At 39.5% G+C, this 12,198-nt stretch overlaps 1 protein-coding gene across 1 annotated transcript; it reads right to left on the minus strand.

Moving 5' to 3' along the window:
• Window positions 1-9,837: 9,837 nt before the first annotated feature.
• rpl36 (ribosomal protein L36) lies at window positions 9,838-11,983 on the minus strand. Its single transcript, XM_035177512.2, has 4 exons — window positions 11,919-11,983; window positions 10,884-10,978; window positions 10,300-10,434; window positions 9,838-9,962 (listed from the first exon to the last, which is right to left on the minus strand). The coding sequence occupies exons 2-4, from the start codon at window positions 10,974-10,976 to the stop codon at window positions 9,873-9,875; spliced, it is 318 nt and encodes a 105-aa protein (XP_035033403.1). The 5' UTR covers window positions 10,977-10,978; window positions 11,919-11,983; the 3' UTR covers window positions 9,838-9,872.
• Between the last annotated feature and the right edge of the window lie 215 nt (window positions 11,984-12,198).

Consider the following 12,198-nt stretch of genomic DNA (forward strand, 5'->3'; position numbering starts at 1 on the left):
TCTGCCAATTGGGCCTTATGGTCTGTCTGTGGACAGCAAATGGCAGTAAATCATAAGGATAATTGACAGAACCATGGTCAGTGGACAGGACAAACAGACCACTGATATGGCTGCTACTGCTGCGGCTCAAAATGGAGCGAAAAACAAAAGAATCTAATGAAAGTGGTCAGAGGAGAATGGCCAGACTGGCTGGAGAAGCATCTTGGAGTGAACAACATGTCCAACCTTGAGGTAGATGGTTCTATAACAGTAAAAGACATCTGACAACTTCTGATACAATATCAAATTGCATCATGACTAGATGAAGTAACTTGTATCTTTATTTCAATACAGGACTGCACCCCTACTTTATTACTTTATCACACTATCTGTGGTGGTTCAAGAAAATACTTAAAAAGCTCTAAATATCAGTAGAATATACAGGGGACTTTTTGTGATTAAAACGGTCCTTGTCTATATATGCACAAATGTTATGTCAGATGTTCATCTTAAACCATAACTTATCCTCAACCTATCATTATACCTGTGGTAGTATACGAACAAAAACACGTTGTAGTTCCAATACAAGGAGAATGAGTGTCTACAGCACAAGAACACTTGCGTAATGCCTCCACCCTGGGGGCAGCTGTAGATGAAGGCATAATGTCATGAATGTGATATCTCTGGAATGTCGTGAGGGCTTTTTTTCATATTCACTTGGACCCAAAGATGAAATTATTAGTTGTTGGTTGTCAGGGGTCCTGGTCACTCTGATGATCATGACAACATTTCAGAGAAATTTCTAATGGGATTATATGACAGAGTGACATTTTATATTCAGAAGGTCAAAGGTTAACTTAACAAAGTGTTCGATAAATCACTTTCTTGGCCATTATACAACACAACACAGGAAGAGAATGGGGAAATTGTGATAAAATATTTATTTCGTCATGATTTGCTGACCAGTTAACCACGAGGCAGTAATTCTTGTTCCTAATGTATACATCATTACACTTTATCCCCAGTCTGAAACTAAAACACACTACATAGTTTTCGTTTAAATGTTTGACGGTATGATATTTCCAAACACCCTACTTGGCCTTTACTTTATCCTCACTTTATTAAACAGTTAAAAATTGGCAGAAGAGCAGAGGCTGTGCATTCATTCCTGTACCTTCTCAGCTGTTATGGGTGGTTACGTTTACATAGTTTATCCTTACCATCAGGCAGTACTCAAAACGGAACAGAAAAAAATGAATGAAAAGATGTAATACCACCATCCTTTCTGAAATCCTTCAGCCGTGTTTCAGTTGTCTTTGTGTATTTTATCTGTCCTCTTTTTTATTTTTTGCCTATGATCTTTGTTCTTCCATCCAAAGTTTTCTTTTTTCATTCTGTGTTTGCAGAATGTACTTCTTTCTTTTCTTTTTTGTAACTTGCATTTTTATTACCCTAACTTTGGCACAGAGGCCTCAGTCCTCCAGCTTCAACAGCATAGTCTTCTGGCCCAATCCAAAAACATGAGATTGTTAAGCTCTTCATCAGTTAATACCTACTCTGAGGACAGTCATATGTCTTGCCCAATCAGAATTTTTTTCACTCTGGCGCTGTCATGTTAAGATTAGCTATCACGACCAAGTCAAGTATCCAACTCGTGTACTGGTTCCTGACACCAATGTGTGTGACTCACACTAACGTGTGTGCCTCACTCACACACAAAATGCATCTATCCTGATGCTCCTTCACTTATCTGCTGCATTTGACACAGTAGATCCCAAGATCCTTTTACACAGACTTGAAAGTTGGATTGGTATCACAGGCACAGCTCTAAACTGGTCAAAACATACCTTACTGGCAGGACATATTTCGTTAGCCTCGGTGACCATGTTTCACAAAAGCATGATAACCTTTTCGGCATTCCACAGGGTTCCATTCTTGGTCCATTACTATTTTGCTTATATATGATACCACTGGGAAGAATTATTAGTGACCATGGTGTGAACTATCATTGTTATGCTAATGAAACTCAATTAGATCTGTCCGTAGCGCCAGATGACTGTGATGCTCCAAATTTTCTCAAATTAGATAAAAAATTAATTCTTGTAATTGGTACTGATAATCAGAAACAAAACATTATTAGCAAACTTGGAAGTCTTGCGCATCACAACAAATCAAAAGCAAAGAACCTGGGTGTTACACTTGACTCAGAACTAGATTTTAATTCACACATAAACAATGTCACAAAGACTGCCTTTTATCATTTAAGAGTAAGACCATACCTCACTCTGGAAGATGCCAAAAAGTTGACTTATGCTTTTATACTTTCTCGCCTGGACTACTGTAATGCACTATATTTAGGATTACCCAAAAAATCTATTTATCGACTACAGCTTGTGCAAAATTCAGCAGCCAGGGTTTTAATGAGAAATAGGAAAAGAGATCACATTTGTCTGGTTTTAGCGTCTTTACACTGGCTTCCAGTATCACTGAGGGTTCATTTTAAATTATTTTACTTGTTTTTAAGTCTCTTAAAGGTACTGCACCCTCATACATCTCTGATTGTTTATCGGAATATGTTCCCAACCGTTCCCTCAGGTCATCTACCACGGGCTGGCTCAATATCCCAAAAATTAACTATGAAATGTTTGGGGAAGCTGCTTGCTATGCACCAAAGGTTTGAAACAAACTCCCACCACAAGCTTCTTCTGTTGATAGTTTTAAGTATTATTTAGTACTATTTCTTTTAATTAATTTTATCTTTCTTTTTTTTATTATTGCTAACATGTTCTTATTGATCTCTTATAAAGCCCTATGAGACAAATTGCGATTTGTGAATATGGGCTATACAAATTTGATTTGATTTTGATAATTCATGACTTTGATTTCATTGTAAAGCATGTTGAGCTGCATTTTATCTATGAAATATGCTGTATAAATACAATTTATTATTATTATTATTTTTAGCCAAACCACACTTAAAATACTCTCCCGCTTTTCTGTTTATCTCATGGCCACTTCAATCTAGAGTTACCTTCAAATGATGTAACATTAGATTAAAAAACGAATATACTTATTTCCAGCTGCTCCCTTCACCAAGAACCTTTTACACAGCTGATTAAATGACAGCTGACTCTCTCCAGCAAGTTGGGTACCATCCGTCAAAATGAATGTGCTCCCTATAGATATCGATTTCAGTGTTTTATTCCAATTTTTCTCTGTAAAGACTTCTTTTGCCCATCAGATTCATGTCTCATTTTCTATTGGGATGTAAAAACCTAATCATCTCTGCACCAGAAGGGTATGTCACAGGATTTCTATTGACTTTCAAGTCATACTGGGCAGCAAACCTACTTTAAATTGTGCTCTCGATTTTGGAGACAGATAAGTGGATTCATCTGAAGCTAATTCTCATCATTTCTTGTCCTTAAAAGCAGTGGTCTTTAGCAGTCTCTCATTTAGACTGAGACAGCACTCTTCTAACTCCAGGACTTCTCAACTTTATCAACCGGTAAATGGTAAATGGTTTTGTATTTATATACGCTTTTCTAGTCTTGATGACCACTCAAAGCTCTTTACAGCTCTTCACCCATTCACACACACATTCATACAGTGCATCTATTAGCAGCACTTTGTTGTTCTATGAGGGGCAATTCAGGGTTCAGCATCTTGCCCAAGGACACTTCGGCATGCAGATGGGGAAGACTGGGGATCAAACTGCCGACCTTCAGGTTGAAGGACGACCACTCTACCCCTCAGCCACAGCCGCCCAACCGGTCAAATGTGACTGATGGTTTGTCGATTGTCAAAATTAAGGCTAATCCTGCCTGGGTGACTTTTATGTTCATGGCCTGTTTGCTACAACAATTACTACTTTTGCACACTATTGTTTTCAAATTAGTTGAATTTCTATCTGTATAACATATACCATTTATATTATTCCATAGGTATTCCTCTTATTTTTATATTCATATCATATTGTAACTATTGTTTTATACTCATATTCATTTCTTATACCATAACTGCCTATATACTTACTAGCTAACAATCTAGATATGCATAAATATGTATACGTCTCTTTTTATATCTCCTTTAATAATGTACAAATACAGAACACATCCTATTGCAATTATCCTGTGCCACTGCACTTTACTCAAGTACATCTCTCTACAAATAATATTTCTGTCAGTAGGGAAGATCGGTACTATTTGCATTTTCTGTGCATTTTAATTTACATAGATTTTTTATCTTATTTAATATTAGATCAGGGGTCATCCTCTAACCAGAAGGTTAACGGTTCGATTCCAGTCTTCCTCATTCCGTTTTGCACAAGTGTTGCACATAGATGCCCTGATTGAATGTTTGTGTGAAATGTTTATGTGGCATAAACTGTACTGTAAAGCACTTTGAGTGGTCATCAAGACGAGAAAAGTGCTATATGAATACAGACCATGTACCATTTTATTGCCAATTTCTGTCTTTTCCAACTCATTCTGATTATCTTCTGCTATGTAATCTTAAAGTTCTTCAGATCCTGGTGGCCTCAAGCATTGAACATCTGCATACAGTTTCTGTAAGCAGATGGTCAAAAGTCCACATTTCTCACATCTACAATCTTAATACAATCTTTTTTTAGCAGTGACTCCCCCTGCTCTGCATAACGCATGATAGAATCATAGTAAAGATCCACACCGCTCTGATATTTGTGGTAGATATTCTCAGACACCAGCAGACTTGGCTCATATGTTTTGGTCATGTCCAGACCTGATGGAATAAGGAGGGTAAGTTTGGACAATTGAGGGATGTTATGGTTGAAAAAGAAAAACTTGAATCTGCAATACAGTGTGTGCAGATTGTTGAGAAAAAAACAACTCTCCCACTGACTCATTAGGAAGCTTAAACCATAATCACATACACTATACACACACACAAAATCACCAAATTAATACTAACATAAAAACACAATTTTCATAAATGAATAAGAAATATCCCATACGTCTGTATAATATGCTGCTCCTGCAAACAGAACCATTTCAATTGTGTTTGGTTCCACAGCAGTGGCATTTGTTTGTGTTAGCAGTGCTCAGGGTACTTTCAAACAATACACATTCAGCATGTCAGCCATGTAGCCCAATTATGAATTTCTGTTTCGTGCTTTGTGTTGGACTGATGTTCATGGCTGCCATGCTGTTTGATCAAATCTACTACCCTACTGTACAGCTGAGGTATATAGGACAGTTCATCTCACACTCACAAGTGGATTTGTTTTCCTCGGAGGAAAGGATGCAGTGGGCTAAACACTTTTTCTGATGAATTATGGCATTCTGCAGTTTCAAGAATTGGTACTACATCATTATGCATTAGACATGGTTTGTTGCAGTTTAAGGTAATAAATAAACTACATTTAAGCAGAAGCAGAATGAAGCCACACAGTACCATTTGTTTTAGAGCTGCCAAAGTCTTTGAGAAATTCTCAAATAGCTGTGGAAAGAAAATACGACCAGACCCAGGAATTGCATTATTTGGAATAGCTTCTGGAGTGTCTGCACTTACAGGTGCACGGTATGATGCCTTAGCCTTTCTGTCATTATTCACACGGTTGTTAGTGTTGATGGAAATCTGCTTTACCACCATCACACTGTAAATGGGTGAAAATAATTATGGCACATCTCAGGCTTGAACATTTTAGATACTCTACGGAAGGCTCAGTACAAAAGTCCTTATAGGTCTGGAAGCCATTCCTCCCTTACTTTGAGCAAACCTCAAACTCACTCAGAAACAGTTCAATCTCCTATCACGTCTCCTCAGGTTTCACATGTTTATGTGTTTGTGCATTATCAGCATAGATTTGTTTGTGTAAAGCAAGTGTACCTCTGTTAATAAATCTCTTGTGGGGCCTCTAATGTGTTTCCTCAAGTCTCATATGCAGCCAAAGCATCTGAGCAGCTCCATTTTTTTCTCATGTTTTAATTATTTTTTGATTACGTCTAAACCTAAATCACTTTCATCATTTTTGTACCTTCCATCCATCATCACTGTATTCAGTTTCATCAATGGAACATTGTGAAGATAGGGATGATCCATGCAGATCTCATCTTTGACATGTAGGTGTTCTGGATCCGTCTGATCCAGACTGGAAGTCCACTCCTGTTAGTGACTGGACCCTGCAGGGGGTCTGACTGTTCTGATACTACATCCACATGGTTTTATATTTTATTATTAAGTTTTATGAAGGTTTTCTAGTTCACCATTTCTTTTAATTATTGGACCTGTGGCAACTGATTGATCAGAAATCATTTGTATATTGTGACTATCTAATGTTCATATTGCACACTCTAGTGTTTATAATACTTTATATACTGTTCTCTATTTTTATATTTTTATATTCCTACTTATGCACAAACATACCACAGAAACTTCCTTGTATATGTAAACCCACTTGGAAATAAATTTCTGATTCTGACTTTTTTTTTTTCATTGCCAGTTTCTATGAGGGTGAAAATACAAGTCTAGAAGGTCAGGAAGAAAGTGAAATTTGATGTGAAATAAAGTGTAGGAAGGACTTTGCTTTTAAAAGTGAGGATTCTTGGGTGCCATTAATACCTTTTATTTCTCAGTTAGTTTCATCAGTTAATCAATCAGTATTTGGTGTGAGAACCCCTCCCTGCAGCACCAGTTCTCCTCCATACACATATAGTAGTTTCTGAGCAGGGAGGTTGTTCTAAGTATCTTGGAGAACCTGCCACAGTTGTTCTGTAGATTCAATCCGTCTCAGTGTCTTCTGTCTCCCCTTTTGACCCCAGACTGACTCCATGGTGCTGAGACCAGGTCTCTGTGGGGTCCAGACCATCTGCTGTAGTACTCCTTGATCTTCTTCTCTCTGAAAATATTCTTTGTGACTCTATCTGAGTGTTTTTACTGATAGTGAGAGCGCTTGACTGGGCACTGTCAGCAACAGCAGTCCGAGTTCTCCCTGGAATCAAATGGAAAACAATGGTAACAAATGAGTGGCATATTATCTGGAGATACAGGCTGGACTTGAGTCGTCATACAATCAACTGTAAGAAATACACAATGGGGTGATGGTTAGCACTGGACCCACAGCATGAAGGTTGCAGGTCTGAATCCTGTGTCTGGGTGGGTTTTCTCCAGGTACATGCAGAGACTCTAAATTGACCGTAGGTGTGAATGTGAAGGTGAATGGTGGTTTCCCTCTTTATGTTGGCCCTGTGATGGACTGGCGTACAGGCTGAACTCCGCCTCTCGCCTAATCTCACTGGGATTGGCCCCAGCCCCCCTTCGCGACCTTCAGAAGGATAAGCGGTATAGATAATGGATGGATGGATGTTAGAAATGCTTTTGAGATGTCAATGAAAAGAGCAGCACAGACTGTTTTTTCATCCAGTGTTTTATCCAATGGTATGATAGTAATTGTCATATTAATCAAGGACTCTAGGAACTCTGGTAAAAAAGCAGATTTACATATTGTATGGTAGCTGTTGACTTCACCGGTATCTCCACTTTTGTGCAGGGTTACTACTGTAGGACTCTCAGGTGAATCTGGAATTATTCCTGTCTGGACGACCAAATACAAAGCGAGTCAAGTATCTTCAACTGTAGTTTGACTTTGCAGCAATCTCATCAGAGCTCAGTGATGATCTGCAGTGGTTACCACAGTGCCAGTAGAGGAGTCAACTGGGACTCCCTCTGCTGGACAGAAAACAAAACTGTCTACAATTGACTGCAGACAGGTGGCGCACATGCGAGTTTGCCCTCAAAGGTTTCTGCCAGAGAATTTGAATGTGGTTAACATTGGGAAAGAGTCAATTTTCAAACAAAGCACAATATTACATGGAAGCTATAACCAAGTAATTTTGTTGCCGAAACATTACTGAACTAAGACTGAAAAGAAGTCAGTAAGGCCTTTAGGCAAACTTCTCCCAGCACATCATTGAATAAAAGAGCACAGGAGAGAAAAGGACTAAAAGCTGTGACCATGGACAGTCTATGAGAATTAATACCAGTCTTTGTTTTTATTTGTGGAGGCAGATGACATCGAATCATGATCTCAACAGATTTTACACTTTTCAAAATTGTAGAGAAGTTGTGAGTAGATAAGAGAGCAGTCAGGTAAAAAATATGTTTTGCCACTGACGAACAAATTCTTGTCATAGTGGGGTCATTGAGAATAGATTGGTGAGGGAATATGATTGTTAATTTTGCATAAGACTGTAACAAACTGTGAGAAGTGAAGGGGTTTGAATTCTTAGTGAATGCACTGTAACCTGATCTAAGATCTTTGTTCATTTATTATCTCAGCTCCTAAAGGTTTTAGTCACTTGACTGTAAGTGTAAATCCATTGATTTGCTTCAACAAAATATCTGAGCAGGATTGTGTTATATACCAAATACGTAATCTGTACTTGAGTGAATACCCAAGTGTGTCCATGCTCAGGTCTAATAAACGTCCACTCTCCTGCAGTGTGAGCACGTATAGGGCCTGTGCAGCAGAAATACAGAAATACATCACACAAGCAGTCGACTCCTCCCTGATGCTGCAGGTGTGGGTCTCAGAATAGACTATCCTCCACACGAGTTGATTTATAGGTTAGTGGATGTGAAATAAACTTATAATTAAGCAACATCACACATTTCATATGAAACAACCTTAAGACTTCTATCGAGCAAACAATTTACTCTGTGGTCTAGCAACTCATCATTCAGTGGAAAGGAAATCAAATCACAGCTAATTCAGTTGGTGTTATTCATGATGTAAAGAATTTGATCAGTACACCCTGTTTTAGGTCTGATTGATAATATTGAGAGACAGCTGAGACTCTAAGTTCATCATCAAACTACATCCTTTCAGTGTCTGTGTATTGGAGTCATGCCAGCTCATCCATTGTTATGGAGCGGACTTGATGTGAGTGAGCTCACTGGACCCAAACTTAGAAACTGTCAAAGGTCCTTTAAAACTTCAATCTTGTTCTGTTCCACAATAATGATTTGATGGTTGACAGGACCTGGCTGTAGCTGACTAAATGCCGCGGAGGAGCTGCTTAGATTACACCCACTACACAAAAGGTCTTATTTCAGTTATTTATGACACGCTGACAAATGTAAGAAGTGCTCCTCTAAACAAAATTAAAACCGCTTGGGAGCAGGATCTTAATTCTTCAATATCGGAAGACGTATAGGACCCAATCTTCAAACTGGTTAATTCAACATCCCTTGTGCCCGTCACTAGCTACTAGTTTACGGTGGTGTACAGGGCCCACATGTTCAAAGCCAAATTGTCTCGTTTCTACCCAGATGTGAAACCCTACTGTGAAAGATGCAAAACAGGTGAGGCCTCCCATATACACGTTTTGGACTTGTCCTAATCAAGGAAAATATTCGAGGGACATCTTCCAAACTCTGTCCCTAACCACCTGGTCGCACTTTTCATCCCCACTGGAGAAGTTGACACATCTGATTCCAACCAAGGCTCACACACGGTCCTTCGCCTCCCTGTTGGCCAGGCGGGTGATACTTCTTAGTTGGGGGATAGATGCAAAAATTTGTTCTCAACTATAAACATACATCAAAAGATCAACAGGCTACATATCCCTTACTTACACATACTATGCAATGCAATTCTGTAATGAAACATATTACAACTTCTATTGCATCTCAGCATCCCACTCAGATTGCCGTGTACCATGCTTACGTTCTGAAGTATGTTTACAGTTTTTACAAAAATGAAGCCCAACATCAACTCTAAATGGAGCAGAGTTGGATCTTATGTGAATGGACCATGAGAACCACACCTAAACTCCAATTTTGCATTTATAAAAAAGACAAATAACCCACAAGTCTGACTTTATAGTTTATCAAACATTTATTAGAGAGACAGATTAGTCCTTCTTGGCAGCAGCCTTTCTCATGGCAGCCAGCACGTTGCTCAGCTCCTCTCTCTTTCTCTTGGCGCGAATGTGAGTTCCAATCTGAGGAGGAAACACAGCAGCATTAGACCAACTCACTTCAGCACTGTTTAGACCCTGAGCTTTCTCTCAGTGCAGTTGTTGTTGGTGTGAAAGCATTAAAAATGATACAAAAAAACCCCCTGCAAAGCTCAGACAGCTACAACTTTGTAGATACAAAGGCAAAAACAAATGCACAATCTGCATTTGGTTTGAAAAAAGTGTGTAGCTCAGTATAAAGCACAACTACTCAAATTGTGTACATATGCACGTCTATTTTCCACTCTCATGGTTAACAAATGAGGGGAACGCCACCATGTCAGTTGAGATGCGTGTTCTGACAGAAAACTAATACACTCACCCTCTTCTTGATAAACTTGAGAGCTCTCTTGTCCTTGGACACCTTCAGCAGCTCCATGGCTCTCCTCTCGTAGGGAGCAAAACCACACACCTCGCGGATCATATCCCGAACAAACTTGCTGTGTTTGGTCAGACGCTGCACAGGAAAGACAAATGTTACAACAAAGCTTACATACATGGTCATTGTTTCTGAGACGCCTCATCAGTTTATTCTTTGATATTAGAAATTCTGGTCATTCGTGATGACCTTTTCCAAACTTCAAAACTTTTACACCAGTCCTGACAAGATTTGAAACAAAACTCTATGATATGTGAAAGTTCTTACGTGACACATTTACTGACATGATGATCATTCTGGCTTATAAGAAATGAGGCTTATGTTGTAGCTGTGCAAAGCTACAAGTTGGTTGTGTGTCCAACCAACTTTTTAATAGAAAAATTAGATACTGAAACGTGTAAACAATGTGTTTGTGGGATTAGGCTATAGGTAAACAAACAATACTAACTGACTTATTATTTCAAAAACACACTCCATGGTTGCGCTACACTTCCTGTCACTGTGGTCCCCCAACCGCAGGTACTCACCCCACGCCGGCGGCTGTGCTTGGGAGCAGTTACATTCTTGGTAACTGGGTGGCCTTTGTTCAGGCCAACGGCCATAGGGTAGCGAATAGCCATGTCTGTTAAAGAGCACACACAGACACACAAATTAGTTCAAGTGTAGCAGGGTTTAGCAGCTTGACCAGATGAAGTGGGGACTTCCCACCTCCCTATCTAGTTATCAGACATGCTTAAACTATTGATATACAAACACGCCCCCTTAATAGGAAAGTTGTCCCTGGAAGCACAGGTTTGACAAGAACACTGAGACTTCTACTTGTTAGACAAACCTGTCGCTATTATTGAACAATTCTTTTCAATCAATGCATGGGCACATTGTGCTCAGTGTTAAGTAGTTCTCTTTGAACCCTGCCTGTGACAAAGCCCGTTTTACTTCCAACAAGTAAATTTGTCTTGTGAGTAAACCAGGAGACATCCAGGTCGACAGTGCTCATTACACTGAACTGCAACAAGGCGTGATGGTGTTCACCACTGACCGCTTCAATGCTACACTGAGCTGCTTTGGTCCCAACAACAACGTAGGATAGTGATGTTGTAGTTGGTGGAAATTATTCAGGAAAAGACACAGAGACCGAAGTCTCGTACAGTGTGTCCGTAAATCTAAGGCTGCCGACAGCGTCCAGCTTCTGATTTAGCTTCATGCTTCTGATTTAGCTTCATGCTACATGCAAAACCGGTGATACTACAGAGACAAAAGCTCTGGTTCATGTATTCCACATTACAGAATAAACTGCTGTCTGTGACTAAGTGAAGACCGGAACAAATTCCAGCTGATAAGGTGAAACAGTGTTTTACACACGAACAGACCCAGGTACTGGTTAGCCACCAATGCGGCTACATGTTTTCATTTATTAGGTTAGCTTATGTGCCACAATACTGGAGGTATACGTTTGGCGAACTCAACAGGCTGCGATACATTCAGTTTAATAAGGAGAAAGTGACGGATGGCAGAGATTAAAGACGGGTTTGTGCAGATAGTGCTCGACACTATAATCCTACCTGCTGTCTGTGATGGCGGTCAGGCCGGAAGGACTGAAACAGGAGCGAGGCGGGGTAATACACGGGCTGACCCGGAAGACATTTCTGCAAAATATGTACAACAGTGTCCCCTGCTGGCGAGGAGGAGGTACTGTTGGTTCATTACGGATCCAAGCACCAAAGCTGTGTTTTGAAAAAACGGATAAGGAGTAGTTGTTTATACTTTGTTTGTAAAACTAATGTACCAACTCGAATTCTGTTTTTAAGTCCAAATGGTATGTCCAGCTTATTTAAAACAATA

The sequence above is a fragment of the Hippoglossus stenolepis genome, chromosome 14 (genome assembly GCF_022539355.2).
Source record: "Hippoglossus stenolepis isolate QCI-W04-F060 chromosome 14, HSTE1.2, whole genome shotgun sequence".
Taxonomy (NCBI): Eukaryota; Metazoa; Chordata; class Actinopteri; order Pleuronectiformes; family Pleuronectidae; genus Hippoglossus; species Hippoglossus stenolepis.